General features: G+C 41.0%; 3 protein-coding genes across 5 annotated transcripts in view; 2 read left to right on the forward strand and 1 right to left on the reverse strand.

The window, feature by feature from the left end:
* The window catches only part of lin28aa (lin-28 homolog Aa), a 13,345-nt gene extending 2,662 nt beyond the window's left edge, over positions 1–10,683 (forward strand). For both annotated transcript variants that reach the window (XM_084358069.1, XM_084358068.1), the window contains exons 3-4: positions 2,735–2,919; positions 6,596–10,683. In XM_084358069.1, coding sequence (XP_084214195.1) covers positions 2,735–2,919; positions 6,596–6,815 — 405 coding nt within the window. In that variant the 3' untranslated portion in view covers positions 6,816–10,683. The remainder of the gene's footprint in view (positions 1–2,734; positions 2,920–6,595) is intronic.
* Positions 10,684–12,333: 1,650 nt separating this feature from the next.
* mecr (mitochondrial trans-2-enoyl-CoA reductase) lies at positions 12,334–15,441 on the forward strand. The gene is made up of 10 exons (XM_084358066.1): positions 12,334–12,702; positions 13,169–13,266; positions 13,395–13,526; positions 13,624–13,767; positions 14,272–14,374; positions 14,539–14,641; positions 14,747–14,820; positions 14,899–14,959; positions 15,039–15,111; positions 15,192–15,441. The coding sequence occupies exons 1-10, from the start codon at positions 12,506–12,508 to the stop codon at positions 15,353–15,355; spliced, it is 1,149 nt and encodes a 382-aa protein (XP_084214192.1). The 5' UTR covers positions 12,334–12,505; the 3' UTR covers positions 15,356–15,441.
* Positions 15,442–15,554: 113 nt separating this feature from the next.
* smpdl3b (sphingomyelin phosphodiesterase acid like 3B) lies at positions 15,555–19,351 on the reverse strand. 2 transcript variants are annotated; one of them, XM_084358064.1, is made up of 9 exons: positions 19,211–19,351; positions 18,960–19,028; positions 18,649–18,862; positions 18,266–18,363; positions 18,016–18,159; positions 17,687–17,856; positions 17,234–17,411; positions 16,642–16,775; positions 15,555–16,480 (listed from the first exon to the last, which is right to left on the reverse strand). In XM_084358064.1, the coding sequence occupies exons 2-9, from the start codon at positions 19,018–19,020 to the stop codon at positions 16,118–16,120; spliced, it is 1,362 nt and encodes a 453-aa protein (XP_084214190.1). In that variant the 5' UTR covers positions 19,021–19,028; positions 19,211–19,351; the 3' UTR covers positions 15,555–16,117. The 2 variants fall into 2 exon arrangements, with proteins under 2 accessions (XP_084214190.1, XP_084214189.1); XM_084358063.1 differs by lacking the exon at positions 19,211–19,351 and having other exon boundaries at positions 18,960–19,069.
* Positions 19,352–19,913: the final 562 nt, after the last annotated feature.

A 19,913-nucleotide genomic window follows, 5' to 3' on the forward strand; every position in this document is an offset into this window, starting at 1 on the left:
CACAAGGAGTAAAAAATAAATATGATAAGGCAAACTTTCATTATACGAGGCTTAAAAAGTCCAATCCAGTCAGAGCTGCAAGTTTTAATGGATTAGTTTATCATCTATTAAATGAATCACCATCTATTTTGATAGTCGATTAATCAGTTTGCCATTTTTTAAAGGACAAAAATCAATATTCCAGCTTCTTAAATGTGAATATTTTCTGGTTTCTTAACTCCTCCATGACAGTAAACTGAATATCTTAAACAAGACATTTGAAGACATCCTTTTCGGCTTCAGGAGACACCGATCACCATTTTCTGACATTTTATACGCCAAACAACTAATTGATCAATCAAGGTTAATCGGCAATGAAAGTAATCGCGAGGTGTAGCCCTAAATCCAGCGTTCAACCCCTGGTGCCAGGTCAAACTAAGAGAGAAAATAGCTGCAACTCTCACATCATACTCTCATTTAATCCACAAGAAATGCGTAGCCAATGACTTATTTCCCCCTCTGTCCCTATAAAAGGTAGACACACGCGTGTCAATGATGGATGCGTAGGGGTTATGGCAACGTAAAGGGCCTCAACCCTAAAATTAGTGGCCGCGTGTCAAGGAAAATTAACTCCCAGGGTCCTCTGGCCTTTGTGCAGGTGGACAATAGAGCCATACATCCGAATGAAGCACCCCTCGGCCGTGACCAAGCCCCTCTTTGTCTCAGCAGCAGTCCCGCTATTGTCCCTCGCTGCTCTGATGTCTTTCTCTGCCTCACACGGCTTCCAGACACATTCTGGACAGAGTTTACAGTAGACCACACTAATGACCCCTCAACATCAGGTCCTTGAAGTGAAAGGCCCCACCCGGGTCTGTACCTGTGTTTGTGTATACGTGAGAGAGAGTGCGAACGTGTGTGGATAACCTGATGTGGGGCATGTGGCTGCTGATGGTCCGTTATGGGGGTGGGGAAGGTCACACATGGGAGAGGAAGTGGGTTAACGGTCACCAGGGCAGAGAGGCCTGATGGGATTGGGGCTCTGCGGACGTCCATGTTGCCACTCAAATGTCATGGCTCACCAGTCGTGTGTCGTTGCTGCTCAGGAGTTTGCGGCAGATGCTCAACGTGGCAGGATTAGAGAAGATGGGGCCTTTTGTTTGTTTTTGTTTTCATTGCAGAAAGCGTTGCTAGTGTGCATCTCACTGGTACTACTGGCTGTTTTAATAATGCGTCCAACGTACATTTTGAGGGCTTAACTGTCCTTCCTTTTTGGTTGATTGATCCAAAGCTGCGTCTTTGAGAATTACTACCTGTATCTTTTAAATGATAACCTATCATGAGGGAGTCTCCTGTCGGATTTTGTTTTCAAGCAGACCCCAGACTTTGCTTTGAGAAGCTCAGTGAGATACCTGGTGGTTTTGGCAAACGCGGAGCGCAGACTGTTGTTCATAATTAGAAGATAAATGGGAAAAAATGAAAGAAAAAGGAACAGGATTAATGTCTATCAAAACAAACCTGCTACATGACGGATCCGTCTTCCTAAGCCAGCAGTCTGCTATAGTTGTGATAAGTTAATCACACGGTCGCACCAAGGGAATTTTAGAAAGGGGGTTCCCATGTTGTGTTAGCCAATCACTAGGTTTTATCCTCAAAACCGCACCACACCTTCCCTTCCTTCACCTGTCTTTCCCAGAAACGGAAATGTTTCTGGTAAGACGCCAGTATAAAGAAGAGCCTCCATAAAGATCATGTCCAGGAGCTAAAAATGCGGTTGAGAAGTGTTTACTCTGAGCATATTCGAACCTCCAGATCAATTGTTCCTCCTCTGTTGATTAATTAAGCTAACGCACCGCGTAAATGTTTCCGTTCGTCCACCACACCACAAAATGAAACCATCATGTTTCTTTCACAAAAAACAGATGTCATGTATGCAGACACTGGAATCAAAGGGAGATATCAATCATTAGCGCTTTACCTCAACTTTTATCTTCCACGTCTTTCTGCCAAACAACTATCCAAGGAATGTCACCCTGACCCCCCAACCTCCCAGAGAAGCCACGCTGCCTTCTCACCCCACCCCCAACCGTAGTACTAACCCCTGCATCCTGCAGTTTAGGGTTAGTGGTGGTGGTCAGTGTGTTAGTGGAGCTTTGTGATGTGGGTGGGAAGAGGGGATGGGGTGGGGGCAGCAGTGTGGAATGCTGTTCCTCCGGAGGGGGGGATGGGTTGAAGGTTATCCTCGTCAGATTTACCACTCAAACACAGCAAAAAAAAGACAAAGCAGCCTTACGGCATTAGTGCCTTTTATGCAGGGCAGTATGTGTGCTGACTGATGGGTAGAGTGGGAACAGCAAGCTTTGTAGAGCTTGTTTGTTTATCAGGTGAGACATAATGATCACCTTAAAATTCCACATACCTGATAAGAGCTATCAGGCTCTGATGGTATCAAGCGGTGAAGAATAGAGGGGGGGTTGTTCTCGAGGGTCAAAGTATCCACAAGCTCAATGTGGAGGCGATTTGCTAACTGGTCGTGTAATATGGCAGGTTTTGACAAATCTAATTATCATTACAGATATCCTGCTAATAATTATCTGCTGTCTGTCTGTGATGGGTAAAAGAAAACATTCATTGATCCCCTTTGTGGTTTGAGTCTTCCTGTCTTACTTATTAGGCCTTAAGTCAGGTTAAAACCGGAGTTCCCCAAACTCCAAACAGTAATTTTGACGCTGAACCCTCTCCCTATGTTGCCTTTCAGAGCAAGTTGCACATGGATGGCTTCCGCAGCCTGAAGGAGGGTGAGGCGGTTGAGTTTACCTACAAGAAGTCATCGAAGGGCCTGGAGTCGCAGAGAGTTACCGGACCTGATGGCGTCCACTGTGTGGGCAGTGAAAGGAGACCCAAAGGCAAGAAGGTCCAGAAGCGACGTTCAAAGGGAGATAGGTAAGCAGGGTGGGCGGTGAAACAACAGTAAAGACGTATAAGTGGTATATTGGTGTCAAGCAAACTGTGGAAATGAGTATAGTGCAGTGTTTCATTGTGCTATGTTCAGAGTTTGTACAAAGTCTTGAAAGTTTGGATAATGCTCAATTTTAAAGTTAGGAATATGCTTGAATTCCAATATACTTCTTGAAAATGGTGACTGGTGACACAGCTGATCATGTAAACCAAAAAATCCTTCAATATTTAATATAAAGTGTTTCGGTCTTCATATTTGAATGTCTCCTGGTGCTCACACAGGATGTGGAGCGAAGCAAACCGGAGCTAGATTGACAAAACATAAAATCAAAATATGAACACCTGGTGGACAAAGTGACAATACACATTGATCGTTCTGTATATAAAATAATTCTTTAAACTTTGTTTTCTGCAATGGCATTCATAGTATCAACCAGATGTGATGATAAATGCTTCGAGAGTCAGGAAAATTTGGCTTAGGTACCTTGAAAGTGCTTGAAATGCGCTTGAGTTTTACTCTTTTAAAATCTGTACGAACCCATCGGATGCCAACTCAAATATACCAGATACCAGACAGCGTTCTCTAATTTCACAGACTAAAATATGCTGAGAAGATCCCACACAAAGCATCCTTTTGAAAGACATGGCTTTAGATCAAAAGACTTGAAGTAGATGTCGCAACTCGTACATCGTCACTTTACCATTAAAACCCTGCATCAATCAAAGATCAACTTTGAATAAAACAATAGGTGTTTTCAGAGATCATTGGTTTTCATTGAATAGTGGCAAATTATGCACCCTTTTATATTTAGGTGCCCAGAAGCTTTATTTTCAGTAGTCCACAAACCATCAAGGTTGTGTCCAGTTTGGAACGGATAAACAATGATGTTTAGTTGCTCCCCATTTTCCTTCCTCTTCCTCGACCCCAACCCCCACCTCAAGCACTAGCAAGGGTCACACCAGCAGGCTTGACGTGTGACCTGGATCAATAACTGTTTAAATCTGCTGGCCCCTAGTGAATTCACACCCACTGACTCTCTCTTCCTAAACCTCATCTACCAATGTAATATGTACCTCCAAAGCCAAACTAATAACTGCAGAAATCGCAATGTGAATGAGTTTATAGGTAATTCTAGCTCTGTTTATGATTACAAATGTAGCCAACTGTAAGTGATCGGAGCAGCCTTGAGCGTGACATACTACTGCAAAAGCAATCTGAACCTGTATATAATCCTTTGAAAAGTACTTCCTGGAGTTATTAACAAAAAGCAAAAACTTAGTGATCGATCTGCAAATACATCTTATTACTCATGAAACATCTCTTCAGAGGATTGGAGAGTTTCATGCAAAGGACCGATGTCCCTCCCTCAAACTGGATAAAACAAAACCTAGGGGGCCTCGATTTTTTTTTTTTTTTGGTAATTCTTTGGATAGCAATATAGCACAGGGTTAGAGGTGTATCAACTTCACCCTCCTGTCAGTTGTGATTAGAGCCAGAGAGTAGTCAGTGTGAGAACAGAGATCATTACCGCCTCAAAGAGTCCTGGGAGGCCCGCTGTGGTTCAATAACTCTCCCTAGGCCACACTGATCCATTGATAAGATATCGTTCCCCTCAAGCGTATTTCATTATGCAACACTGGATGGCGATTCATTGGTTTCGCGCATGATTGATTGATCAGCTTTTATAACCAATAGTCAGATATCTTTAAGACAGGAGTGAGGAGTTTCATTCCAGTTGTTAGTTTCAGTCTTCAATTTATAGACCACCATCTTGTGTGTGTGTGTGTGTGTGTGTGTGTGTGTGTGTGTGTGTGTGTGTGTGTGTGTGTGTGTGTGTGTGTGTGTGTGTGTGTGTGTGTGTGTGTGTGTGTGTATGACTGAGGGTGGGGAAAAAGCTTCTGTCCATTTAATTGATAACAGATGTAAGAGCCCGGGCAAGGGGGTGAAAGGTCACTGTTGTCATAGCAACAGTGTATGAGTAAATGCAAGAAAGGTTGGGGGCTGGGATGGGATTGGGGGTTAGAGAAGTGAGGAGGAGGGGGGCAGGGTTCAGAGGTCATTACTGCAGCTTTTTTAGACAAAGGGACCACTTCCCTTTCCCTCCTGATGGATGCTGATGTAGGGAGCTTCTGTGATGTGACGGTATAGACCTTGACACCACCCCAACGGCCACGGCCACAAAGCCAAACTGACCCCTGGGCAGCCGCCCTGTTCAAACCTCATCTGCTGCCACAATGGTGGCAGCGGGTCCGCAGTGGCACAGGCTGACCGCCCCACGCCCACCACCCATCTGTCTAACGCCCCTGCACGCGTGGCCATTCTATAGCTGATGTCCGAACAGAGGTGGCCGATGGCACCCCTTGATGGCTCCCGCTGACCCCTCATGGTGTGCATTTCTAAAGTTCAATGGCAATGAAAGGGATGTTTTACTGTGATACAAAAGAGTGCAACGGGAAGTTTTTGGCAGTGACAAACTGACAAGCTGTTCACGATATCTAGAGATAATATGAGTCGTAGCGAGTGGGTGATCTGAAGATTTTTAATGGTACAAATGGAGTGATAACGTTTGCCATTTCAAATCTGGCAATAGCTGACAGGGCATTTCATAATTGAGAGAAAAGGTTGCAACTTATATTGTAAATGCAATTATATAAATTGTGATATCATTTTTTGGCCAGATTGCTCACCCCTAGAGCCATGATAACCATAACAATACAAGATCCATGGAAAAATAGGAGCCCTGCAACTTCATTCTTGCAATTCTGTAGTCCACTATACCTTACAAAAAGTCCTACTTGTGCAAAGGTAAAGGTTAAGTTTTTGACCGTCTAAGAAGCATAGTATGTTCTGAGATGTTTCGACCTAGTGTGTTCGTCCGGAGAGCCACGTGGTTGGTGTGTGACCTGGAATGCCCTTGCTAGATTTATGACCAAAGGTAAACTGAAGGCATTCCAGGTGAAATGTGGCCATCTAGTGGCAAACAGACGCAACTTAAAGATCCCTCAGCAACATAAAAATGTGCTTCTTTTGGATAGTTGTCACCAGAAGGCTGTTTTTACCATCATCTGCTGAACGAGGAAGGTTTCTCTGTCGTTACTGCAGTAGTTGTAGTTTAGGAAGAGAAGGTTTCTATGAAGAACGATACATTTTTCTTTCTTTGACTTCAAATATTTCTGGAGGGGATCTTTAAAGCAGCTAATCAATGTTTTATTCTTAACTACAGATCAGATGGCAACTTCTATGTAGGCTAAAGGGGGTCACTTGTATGAGCCACATAGAGCCATTTCCAGTTTCTCTCTATTGAGCTTTTTTAGCATCTTTCAGCTCTTTGTTTTGGCTTTGTGGCTTTCAACTTGACTCTTTGTTTCACTCTCACCACTAGAACTGCAACGATAAGTCGATTAATCGAATGGTTGATCAAAAGAAAATTAATCACCAACTATTTTGGTGATCGATTAATCATATCAGTTATTTTTCTAGTAAATACAGCAAACATTTGCCTCTAACAGCTTCTTAAATGTGAGGATTTGCTGCTTTTCTTTGCCATTTATGACAATAAATGAAGAGTTTTTGCATTTTGGACTATTTGCTGGGCAAAAGAAGTCATTTGAAAAAAAGGTTTTTAAGTCCCATCTGACTGAATGTTCTCTGCTCTCGTAGGTGCTACAACTGCGGAGGCCTGGACCACCACGCCAAGGAGTGCAAATTACCACCCCAGCCCAAGAAGTGCCATTTCTGCCAGAGCATCGACCACATGGTTGCCAACTGCCCAATCAAAGCACAACAGTCCTCGCCGGGTTCTCAGGGAAAACCGTCCCCCTCGAAAGGAGACGAGGAGGAGCACAGCCACTCGGCACCGCCTCCCGAGACCTCTGATTAAACGAGAAATCGGGCAACACTGACGCCGGGGAAGCACAGAGGCCAATCACACTGCTTTGATGGAGAGATGGGACGCACGAGCCCCTTCCACCTGTTGAAGCTGCTTTTGGAACTACCTCAGGTTCAAAAATAATTGCTTATGAAGAATGTTGCTGAAGTTTTTTTTTTGTTTGTTTTCATTTGGTGTAACACTCAGGAATACTGCTGTATTATTGCACTCAGGACGCTTTTTAAATGTTTGAATCACTGCTGTTCTTTCAGGGATATGAGATTGTAGTGAGCAATGCCATATAACGGATTATCTTGATGAGTTTTTGTAGGATCTGTGTTTTTTCGTTTCATGTGATACTTTGCCTCTTGTGGGCGGTATACCTCTGGCGTTTTTGCTTAATACTCAGTGCGTTTAGTATAGAACTACACTTTCGCTGCCTTACCATTTAGTCTCCTTCCTGACTGTTACACCTCACTATCCGACAAGGCAGAGACGTGACAGTTGGTACCTCTGTAATGAATGTTAGTTTGCATATGGCATGGGGGAATGGGAGGGAAAACACATGGGACGGGTTTTAGGGTCTAGCTATAGGCAATGTATTGGCATCTGCCAATATTGCAGTTGACCATCCAGTAATCCTGGGGCCAAATGAATGTCGGACCAGAAGTGATTTCCAGCTTTTGGTCAGAGTTATTTTTTGTCATTTCATTATTTTCATCCAGCGTTTTGCTGGCTGTCTACCTCATCGGTGCATATTTGGTCTGATACGTAAACCATCATTCTAACCGCTGATGGTAAACCAAATGTTCTCAGAATACAGCTATGGAGATTGTGATTTGAATTGGGATTAAATCAAATCCTTTTTGCACTACAGTATTTCCACAGCATCACCATTTAACCAGCATCACAGCTGGATGTGGTCAGGCGTGGTCTGTTGTGCCGGAAAACATGTTGTCACCACTATTTGGCGGGAAAAGCCAGATAACTTGAATGATTGTAGCAGAAGGCTGAACCTGGAGAGGGCAGCAAAACACTGCTTTCCAGTCTGGTGCTAAAGAAGACCTCATTCAGACCAAATCAGGTGTCACGGCCGTTAGCCTCGGGTTGTGAGGACACAATTGGAAGAGTGTCATCGACATTAGTGGAAACAACTCTTCCACCGTGGCAATGTTTCAGGCACCAAACATTACAATTGAGCAATTCAGTGGACCTCTGAATCTTTGTTCAGGTGTCTTTTTTTTGGCCTACACAACTGGTTTTATAAAGAAAGTGTAAGTGGCTTGAACAGCAATACTGTTGACCAGCCAGTCTGATCGCCAGTTTATGTGATTGTCTGCCGTACAGTGAGACTGTGTTCACCTGATTTGATCTGAATGGGGCCTTAAGTTACTCTTTGACCTCTCTGGCAGATGAAGCGTGAGGCCGGTCAACTTTCCATTGACAGTATATTCTCATTTTATTGACTTCTGTGTGAAATGCTGCTGCTTTATAATTACCTCAACTTGGATTTGATAGAATTCCAACCAACGTGATACAAAACCCAATACAATGTACATCATCACCTCTAATAAGATACTTGACCTGGACTGAGTTGAGTCCAGCTAGCTCTCCTCTTGATACTTGAATAAAATGAGGCAGAATCAACTATGATGTTGCCGGTGGGAAGGGCTGGTGTTTTTGTTTATATCCAGTGTGATCCATTTCTAGGTAGTTATTTAAGACATAACCTCCCTATGACCCTCTGTAGGGTGATAGTTCAGGAACACCAAGCCTGCACGGAGGAGCATGTAGAGCTAGCTAGCTAATCAGCATTTTACTCCCGTTTTACAGGAGAAGCTGAGAAGACTTTTTCAGCCAATTAATATATATGTAAAATTATTCTAAAGCCTTTTTTAAAAAAAAAAATCTTACTAATTTATTTTCATCCAAGAGTGCTGCCGCTTCCTCTTTCTGCTCCTGCTGAAGCCTCTCAGCAATCAACGGTAGACATCAAAAAACTGCCAAATGTCACTCAAAACTCCATATGACATGAGAATATATTTGGGTAACCCATTTTCACCATCAAGGTACTTGTATTACTTTGTACATATGTGCTCGATAAATCAGTCATTGTCCTTTTTAATTCAATGCAGTACGAATACAGTATAGATTGCAACCCAAGAGTAACAATATACAGCACATACTGTACAGGTACATAGTATTATGAGGACTGACGAAAACTGTGAGTTTGTTTTTATTTTCTTTGCCTTGTATGATTTTTTTTAAAAATTCTTTTGTTATTCTTATCTATGCCAAAACCAATGCAATGTTACTCTGCACTAATCATGTGTAAGATGCATTAATTTTTTTTATATATTCAGTTTAATCTCTTTTGAATATATGTTCCATATTTTATATTATATATTTTTTTTTTTACATTTTCATATACCACACAGTCAGTTGCTGGTCGGAAAAAAAAATACCTCCACTCTTAGGCTCATCTCAGGAAATGCCAATCTGAAAACTCAGGGAATACTTCAGATTGATTTGAAGGAGTCGAGGAGTGATTATTCAACACAAAGGAGGGACTGAATGCTCATCGGCACGATGTGAAGCATAGGAGAAAGTAAAATGCAACAGCTGTTCTTTTTACTTTTAAGAAAAATACTAAGATTGAAGCAAAAAAAGGCGATGATAACAAATGACGTGAAACAATTAAGATTGAGATTTTCAAGCTTTTTGAATCTTATACTTTGTCAACTTTCCATGCATCCAGTGTGATGATGATCTTTTTTTTTCTCCTCTTTGACATTGCTTGCCATGATATATGATGTGAAGAAAATGTTCCACTATTATTGTATTTTTTCCTCTGTAATCGTTGTAGATGGGGACGTAGTAGAATATTGTTAAAAGGGACTGGGGCTAGTAGTATATAATCCGGGGTTGTCTCATCTTAACACATGGCCGATACGTGGTGTTTCAGACTATCAATGCTTTTGACAAAACGAATGTGTCGCTGATGACTCAAATATTGTTTCACACTTTGCCGTTCGGTGGTGTTTATACAAGTTTAAAGGTTGCAGAAGCAAACACTGTTTTGATAATTCCACTCAGGATATGAAAGGATGAAAAGATTGTTAAAGTAAGTGCTCTGATTAGATAGGATGGTTCACTTTTCTGTGTATTTTTTTTTTATGTTGAATTTACCACAATGATTGCATTGCCAGTGTTGTATTTTCTGACTTGAACATTTTCCTTTCTCCATTTAAAAAGGGAAAAACATTGAAGATTTTGTTATCGATATTTAAAATCCATCGATTTTCTCTCTCAAACTCTTCACTGGATTCTGACACCCACTTTTTAGGTAAAGGTTGAATGAAAAAGTGTTGTATTATAGTGTTTGCAATATTCTGCTGTACTAGGTGATGTTTTCAAAGTATTATTCGGAAACTAAAGTCCATGGAAGACATTCTGATTGCAGCCAACCTGTTCGACCATTCTGTGGTGTGTTATTGTGATATGATTGTCGGGTGCTAGACGGGTTAGAGAAGACCTGTAAAACTATGTGCTCAGGGTAACATTTGAAGCACATTTAAGCATTATGTATATCACAGTTTGCTTTATGTGACGCATCTTGTTTGTGACCATCAGCCATTAAATTTGTGATGTTGTATCTGATCAGATAAATGGCTAGAGCTACTTCCAAAAAATGTGCATTTATTACTGATGAATGTATCAATGTTGACTGCCATAAAACTACAAACATCTCGATCTATCTTATCTTGATTTAATGGCTATAGTTTGTCATTGATGAGCAGCATGTAGGCTTTTCAAAGTATTACTGTGATTTCTATATGTAAAGATCTGCTCCATTTCCTAGTAAATATGTCAATATTCATGTGTCTTTTTATTGTCTTCTTGCTCTCACGACAAAGATTGAACAAGAAACATTACAACTAAAAATACTGCATGCAAAATCTTACTGAAGTAAAGGTGCATAATGTATCAGCAAGATGTACTGTAGTATCAGAGGTAAAAGTAGTCGTGTAACGCGACCGTCACGATACTAGATTTTCACTGCATGGTTATCATGGACAAATTCACGATATATCTAGAGAAATGTGAAAAAAGAATGCTAGCAATCAAATCTATCTTTAACTTTGTTAATGGACTGTTTTTTCTCTTTTTTTTTGCAAAATACCTTCAAAATACAAGTTTAGGGAGGTGGAGAGAGAGTTTGTAATCATAACTGTAAAGAAAAGTGCAAAAAAAACAATTACTATATACTACTCAATTACTAGTGAAAAGACAACCAGATAAACTCAAACAAGAGATGCACAATGCCAAAAGATATTATAACGATATTATCATAGGTGCATTATTAACACGTTATCAATATTTTACTTTTTAGTATCACGGTTATATAGTAGTACCAGATTCTCAAATATAAAGATTTCCTGCCCTTGTAAATTGGATATCTTTTGGTTCAGGACTAACAAAACAAGACAAACAACTATGAAGATGCATGATTAGGAGAAAGATTGATGGTCATTCTCTGTTAGTTTTAGACATTTCCTGGTATAAACAGATTAAAAATATATGTCAGTCTCTCGTATCACACTTACAGTACTAACTTCTGAAGTGTGGGGAAGCGGAAGTACAGTATGTGTAAGGACATGTATGGTCATGCTTTCTGTAGGACTAAGAAATAAAGTTGGTGTGAATGAGAAACAAAGAAGTTCACAAGCTTTCAAAATAGTATGCGGGGCTACATGAAGTGAAATACCGAACAGACAATCAATTCCTCTTTTCTGTGCCTGGTTACCCTGTGAAACCCAAAGTAAACCGCCCAAAATGGGTGCATTTATGCATGTGCATGGATATGCAATAAATGTAGGGATGTTAATGATTGTATGATTGATTTAATGATTAAACACCATTAAGAATTTAACCGATTACAAATGTCTTAAGAGATGGGCACAATACATCAAAGAGTATCTTACAATAAGAGATTATAGATACTTGTTTTTCAAATAGATCCAAATAAAACACAAAATACTGGTATGAGAAGTCACTTGTAATTTAAAAAATACAAAAAGACATTTTACACAAACTGATATCACATTTTAGCCATTTAGTCGCTTCAGTATTGGTTGGATTTTGTTGCCAGTTGTTGAACAGTGACCGACGGGAGCTTTGTGATTAAAATGAAGTCATTATTTTGTGTTATTTCATTTAAAATTCAATAACTTTATGTTTGATTGATCTGTTCTTTTAGCCCCTAATGTATCCGACTCTGATTTCACATCAAACATAGATCATGTCAGTGGTTAAAACAGTTTTGTAAAGGAAAAATGTTCAACATATTTCACGTTATTAATGATTAATCGATTGTTAAGGCAGCCGACTATCGATTAAAAAAAATTACTTAAAATATGTATCCCTAAATACACAGGATAAACAATCAAGTGAGACACTAAAATATCCCTGATGCTGATTTTAACCGGTGTGTCACCATGGTTACAGCTAAAGGCAGCGACTTCCGGTATCCATCCGCCGGGGGCGCTGTTCTCTGTTTATGTCTCAATGACACAACCTCATGGGTAAATCCAACATGGCCGCACAGGAGGAGGAATGCTATCACAACTGTCACTCCAAATGACAAATATCATCGAGTAGCGGTGTTGTTTTTACATTTTGAAGTTCAGTCCGGTGTCGCGATGTGGCTGCCACTCCACACAGTCTGTTTAAGAGGCCAGACGGTCCGCGGAAGGAGTTTAGTCGCTTCCATTTCAAAATGTACAAGGCGCAGAGCTAATGCTAATGTTGCCCTCTTCAGCCATTCAGCTGGACTTCGAGCGCAGACATGCACAGCTCTCCGGTTCAGAAAGCACGGAGACCCCTCTCAAGTCGTCCAGTAAGAGTCTCTGACTAAATAAACATAAAGCGTATAGTGTCATTCCTGTACTGTCTCCACGTTAACGGCTAAGAGAAGAGGCTAATCTTTAAAGGAGGTTGACCGGACCTACGTTTGCCAACCCAACCACTCAGTCCTCATTCTTGAAGTCTTTCTTTTCTTGTAAAACTAAAAGAGGCAGTTTGATAAAAACGTATAAAGCATGAAACGCACCTTTTTATTGCTTGACGATTAAGTTTTTTTCTTCTTCGTCGCCTTATTTTGACGCGCCAGGCCGTAATTGGCTCATTACTGCCCCCCAGCGGCCACAAGAGGCAGCAATGAGTTGTGTATTTATTATATGCGAAAAGGTATCAAGATTGTAGACTATTTGGTTGGTTTTCCAAATGTAGCCTTTGTTTGGTTAACTGCCAAGCATCCTCAATTATGAGGAGTTAATTTTAACATTTGTTTTTCTGGTTGCCAGGTTGGAGAATGTAGATCTGCCCCCCCTAGGTGCAAACGACATCCTGGTTAAAATGCTGGCAGCTCCAATCAACCCATCTGACATCAACATGATTCAAGGTATTTGGTGTGTTAGTCACCTCCACACCACAAATCAACAGGAGCAAAGATAGCCAAGAAAACCAACATAGTATTTATTTTTTTGTAAGGCATGAAGATCAGTTGTTTATCTGACAGTGTTTTTTCAGGTACTTATGCTCTCCTGCCTGACCTCCCAGCTGTTGGGGGCAACGAGGGAGTTGCTCAGGTTGTCGAGTTGGGCAGCCAGGTGAAGTCCCTCAAAACAGGAGACTGGGTCATCCCAAAAGATGCTGGTCTAGGTAAACTACAGCTTGAATCACACAAATCAGTCCACAGGGTCATAATTATTTCTCTCAACATGAGATCTTATCAAGTTTGTGCCTTTTGTGTGAGCAGGAACATGGAGGACAGAGGCAGTGCTAGCTGAGAACGATGTCATCTCGCTGCCGAATGACATTCCCTTGTTGTCTGCTGCCACACTGGGGGTGAATCCCTGCACTGCCCTCAGGATGCTCTCTGACTTTGAGGATCTCAAGCCAGGTAATAATTTCCACACACAGGGTCATAACGTTAGTTTCCTTTCCCAGAACTCCAAACCCCTGGATTACACATACAGGGGGAGACAAGGAAGGAGTCCCTTTTTTCCTCTTTAGACAGGACATATTGGTTGAATTGCTTTTTGAGTAACCAGACTGATGAAACCATCACCCCCCTAGTTGCAGAAACTTTCAGTAATGATGTAACAAACAATAATTTATAAGACTAGAAAGGTTTTTTTTTAGCAGGTATGTTTCAAAGAGACCACTTACAAACACACTTCAGTCAATAAAATTAAAGCCACTGCCTTTGTCAGGTTTACGGCGTGAACTTGCACTTATCAACAGAACCATACAAGCTGGAATGCGCAATGACAACACACCCAATTAAAGTGCCAATAAAATAAATATCTAAATGCAGATTAAAGGATCCAGTATTCCTACCTAAGTTAGCTCTACTAACATGAACCTTCATCATTCATTCACCCTCCATCTGCTGTCCTTGCAGGTGATAGTGTGATCCAGAATGCAGCCAACAGTGGAGTTGGGCAGGCCGTTATACAGATTGCTGCTGCCAGGGGAATAAACAGTATCAACGTCGTCAGAGACAGGTGAACCCTTCAATGGGTGTTGTGGGTAGATAACTGACTTAGAATAAAAAGACAAAACTTGTAACAGTTGGCTCTTTTTTTTCTAAAAGTAACAGGGGGAGAGAGTTTTGTGTGCAAGAATTTATGACTGTAATGAACTTCTTCATTGTGTCTTCTTTTCAAAGGCCAGAGTTCACACAGCTCAGTGATAGGCTGAAGGCCATCGGAGCAACTCATGTGATTAAAGAAGAGGCACTGCGGCGACCTGAGATTAAGGAACTGTTCAAGGTCTGTGGGTCTCATACCGGTTAAGAGATATGGTCATGTGGCTTTAATGAATAAGAAGAATCCCAATATGACTATTCCTCTTTTTTTCTTTCAAAAAAAAAAAAGATTTGTCCAAAGCCTAAACTAGCATTGAATGGAGTTGGAGGCAAGAGTGCAACAGAACTGCTCCGTCATCTACAGTAAGGATACTGAATGATCCAATATCTGACACTGAAGAGAAATCTGATACTGAAATAGCACATTCCCATGTCTTCCAGGTTTGGAGGATCTATGGTGACATATGGAGGGATGGCCAAACAGCCAGTTACTGTCCCCGTGGTGAGATGAAACCTCCTAATTTAACATTTCTCAGAGACAGCTTTTCTCTTTACACACTTGATAAACTTGTTCTCTCCAGAGCGCTCTCATTTTCAAGGACGTGAAGGTTCGGGGATTTTGGGTCACACAGTGGAAGAAAGATCACTCAAACGGTGAGTCAGCATGGACTTTTAATACATCAAGAGACCCACATAAGTCTTTCGTTATGAATTTAATGAGACTTTCTCCTTAGATGGAAGGGCATTTAGGGTAATGCTGGATGAGCTGTGCAACCTCATCAAGCAGGGGAAGCTGACAGCTCCCGCCTGCACCGAAGTGGGCCTCCAAGACTACAGCAAAGCTCTGGACGCAGCCATGCAGCCTTTCACGTCAGCTAAACAGGTCCTGATCATGTGAACGCACTCAACGACTAATCACTAAACTGTCATGAGCCAAGTGTACAAACTTTAATAAATGTGTCTCCACCGCTGGCTCAAAGTCCAGTACGTGTCACGTTATGAGTTATGGGTTTACTGACAGTAATTAAAGACTCATTTAATCTTAATATAGCCATATGATGTGCTGGAAGTTATTTAGAACCCAGATAATCAGCTTTATCTGATATGTTTAGTAACAGCTTGAATTGTTCCTATAAGTTATATGGGCATTTAAGTGCAATCGATGTTAATCAGCAGATTTACTGTTGCGATAATACTGGCACTCACAGGGCATTTATGCTTGCTGTTAAAAAAGCATTCAGCTAATAAACGACTGTTAAGACATTTCCGGTTTTATTACATAGATACAGTAGAACAGAAAGGAAAGCTTCAGGGAGAGAAACATTTAACAAAAGTCTGAATTTGACCCAGAACATCACATTTTAATAAAATGTACTTTTTTCTCTTGAGCCACATGATTACCACACAGTTTCTCTAATGACTGGAAATGAGATATTCAACCAGTACCAATAAACCACGTTAAAGAGGCCGCACCAATCACAAGATTGCTGAAGCCAAAGGTTGCTTTTTTCCCTGCTTAAGTACATCTAGTGCGTGACTCACATCATGGAAGTCATATAATTTAAAACGTGACTGTGAAATATTGTCAGTTAAAAAAAAAATATTTACATTACCACAATGCTTGTGATGTTAAATTTCATTTTTTGCGATCAGATGATCATTACCGATTGGCCAGCACCAGACTTACAGCCACAGAGAGGACAGGCAGCAACCCACCGGAAATAGCAGCTGCCCCTTCTTTTACCAGACACTCTTTATACTCGTCAAAGTCTACCTCTCTGGCTGCACACACGTGGTCAACACGGCAGTCACCGTCACACTCCTTCAGGTCATAGCTGACAGAGTTAAAGTCATAGTACTTCTGTAGGTAGCAGCCATCTTTAGCAATGCGCTCCAGAACCTGATGCATGGAGGCTGGGGAAGCGTCTGGTACTCTGAAGCTCTCTGTGAGGCGATACTCCTTCTCCCAGCGTCCGCGAGCTGCGTTAGCTTGAGTGAGGTTCAGGTAATAGGTGACCACATCCTGAGTGTGTTCAAGCATGTGGTTTAGAAAACAGAAACTAGAACAATCAAAGTGTTAAGCGCTTCTGTGAGAGTGTCACATCAGATTAGAGCATATATTGCAGCTTAGAAAGGCTCATGAACATATCTTAATGGAAATTAAACAAATTGGCCTTGACTTACTTTGACCAGGAGGGTTTGGGTGTCATATTCAAAGACACGGATCCCAGGGTTGTTGGCTCCGTCATCAACTCCAGGAAGTGTTGTTTTCCACGGTGTTACACCTGGGCTGAGGAACATTGTACTGATAGGAGAGCCTGTGGAAAACATCACTTCTGATTATCACAGTATCATGTGTCGAAGGTAATAATAGATAAGACAGGACTCAGGGCATCAGCAGGTCCTTTTAAGTTCAGTTTTATAAATATTAGGCCTTAATCATTTAATTATTTTTTTTCAAAATTAGTCAAGTTCTTCTGTTTGACATTCCACATTTCTGATGTTACAAATGTTTAAACCTCCGCACGGGACCACATATAAACTGCTTTCCTTTACACTTTCCCACGAGGCTTAAATGAGAAAAAGATAATTTGTCCACAAATTACTTTTAAAAATTAAAACATTAAAATGTCTGATAACTGTAGACACCAGGGACAGTCGGTTTAAGCATCACTGCACATCACAGTCCAGAGTTTGAAAAATAAAAATAAATTAAGTAATCATCCAGTCACCAAGCTTTAGTAACAGCAGTAGTATCACAACAGTCCGGCCTCACCTGCGTTGTAGAACATTCTGAAGCTATCGGTGTGATGATGGCCAAAGAACTGTCCAAGTATGACTGAATGGTGCTTCTGAATTAAATCCATGTATCGCTTGTTGAATGAAGGCGTGAACCACGGTTTACTTCTCTTCTTCTCAAAGACACCTGGAGGGACATGGCCGATGATGTACACCTGGTGGGGAAACCATTGCAGAGTTAGCAGCTCACGTGTTTGCAAGGCATGGGTTAATTCAGGTCGAAAAACTCTGCCAAGGGTCAGAGACTGGTTGTGAAAGTTTTCCATGAAATAATTACTAATACTGGGGATGTAAACTGAAAGTATTCTTCCTGTTTACCCTGGTAACCAGTGTTAAAAAGAGGAATGAGGTATTTATTCTTGCGCTCATTCCCCTGTAGGTTGCAGTTTAAACATGACAGCAAATTTAAAAAGAAGACAAGATGCTTTGCCTTTTCTTTGTTGTTGGCAGCCTCTGTAAGAACCTGATCTGCCCAGCTAAACTGATCCGCTGGGTCTTCCATATTCTGGGTAAGCTTGTTCTGGTCATAGTAGAGATTTGTGTTGAGCACCAGCATCCTGAAGCCTGTTCGATTCAGCAGCTTTTCTGTGTAATATCCACCTATGGAAAGAATACAATTGCAGAATATTTATGAGACAAATAAATAATTTGTGTATTATAAGCAATTTGTGTCACAGGGTGATTTACTGATACGTAGGAAGCAAATTGTGTTGATGTCAAAAGAATGAATCTGAAAGTATCACAGGAGGCTCTGTTCACCTTTTTTAAATGTTTTTTGGGACTCTGGATCCAGCCAGTCCTGCCACATTACTGCTATCCGGTCATACATGTGGTTTGGGGCTGCAGGAAGCTGACTCTTAGGGTGGTAGTCATGGTTGCCGAGGGCAGAGTACACTGTAATGTCTAAGGAAGGCAGGGAATGTAAAGATTTCTTTCATTTAATATGAATTAATCGACGCTACAACAATACAGCGGATACAAAATGTCCAATGTTCTTTCCTCCACTCACTTGGGAAAACCTGGTTTAGAATGTGGGTGAGGTTGCTGATTATGTTGAGCACTGCTTCTTCTCCCAGATCCTCATTGGGCACATGTGGTGTGTCATCTCTGAGAAGCAAAACAAATAGCAAAACAAATTGAGGGGGGAAGTGATGATTTCTTGGGCCCCACAGTTAGAGGGCTCACTAAGGTAGAGTAAGAGTATAGTTACAGGCAGTGTCATCTCAGTGGGAGAATTAGTTCCAAGCTGTGTCCCTAACGCATGATATCTCTTTTTAAAAAACATTTAAACAATGATTATGAAGCAAGCATTTGTCTCTCTGATGATGGACTTGGGACTCAAAAAGCCAGCATGGTTCATAAAAAAATTACAGTCAGCCTTAAAGCACATACCCTGTCCATACGATGAAGTCCGGATCTGGCAGAATATCCTTCATGGCATACACAGAGGAGTTAATAAGGTGCCACGGCGAGTCACAAACATAGTCTCCAAACTTCCCCGCATTGGCTGCAGGTCGTTTACCGCTTGACGCGCACACAAGTTCAGCATTATCTGTCAGTTTGTATGTCGGGTCCCAGTGCTGATCCGTGATGTGCCAGAAGCTCCCTGGATAAAAAACGATGCGTAATTACGCACGGAAATGAGTTCTTTAAGAGACATATCGTAAAGTTGTACACTACAATATGGTATTTTGAATTCTTACCTGACAGCGCAGGAACCTCTTTGAAAAGCAGATAAGAGAGTATCAGCCTGAACGTGAACATGTCGAGGTCTTTGAAGAAAAGAAACATCAGACAGAAGTCAGGTCCAGGTTTAAGAGGTAAGTCTATAAAGGGCAAAGCGAGATAAGATACAGCTTTTCCTGACGCGTCTTTGACCTGGAGGTGGCCCGTGTCTCTGCGAGTTCCCTCTATTGTTCAAATTTCAAATATTAAACAATGATTGACAGCCTACCTTTGATAGCCTAACATGTGCTACACATAATAGAGAAGTCCAATCCTACAATTTCTTTAATTAAAAGAAGAAGTAAACGCTGTATTAACAGAGTTTTGGCAGCAGGCCCAAAACAAAAGTACTGTAGAGTAAACAGGCTGTGGCAAAACAACTCTATCATGTGGAAAGATTTAAAACAGAGACTGCAACAGTGTAATAGACAATGTGTAGGCTATTTATAGGCCACAGATTTGATATTGCCAAAAAAGGCATCATCACTCCGGGTACTCGAGTGCCAAATCCCTGCATATTTTTTCCCCCTACGTAGATTAAAAATAAAATCAGTTTAACCCACTTTTGCAGTTCACTTGGTGTGTAAATGTTTCCAATACATTTTAATGTAAAATATCTTTGAATATAAAAAGGCAGAACAGTTGCGTATGCTGCCTTCGAGTGATGCTCGTACTTCCTGTAGAAGAACTGTAGACAATTGATTTCTTTAAAATTGCTACAGGAAGCATTTGTCTTTTCCTTACAGTTGAATTGTGACAGTCAGATGTCAATCAAGCAACACAACATTAAAAAGTAGAACTTAGGTGGACATTTTAATAATTCCCAAATCGTTTAAGATTGAGGATTATACCTGCGGTTATTTTATAAATATACATTGATTCATATGCCTTTTGCTGTTTGAGACATTGGGTCTGTGAGGATAACGACATTA

The sequence above is a fragment of the Pagrus pagrus genome (genome assembly GCF_965226575.1).
Source record: "Pagrus pagrus genome assembly, chromosome: 7".
In the NCBI taxonomy this organism is placed as follows: Eukaryota; Metazoa; Chordata; class Actinopteri; order Spariformes; family Sparidae; genus Pagrus; species Pagrus pagrus.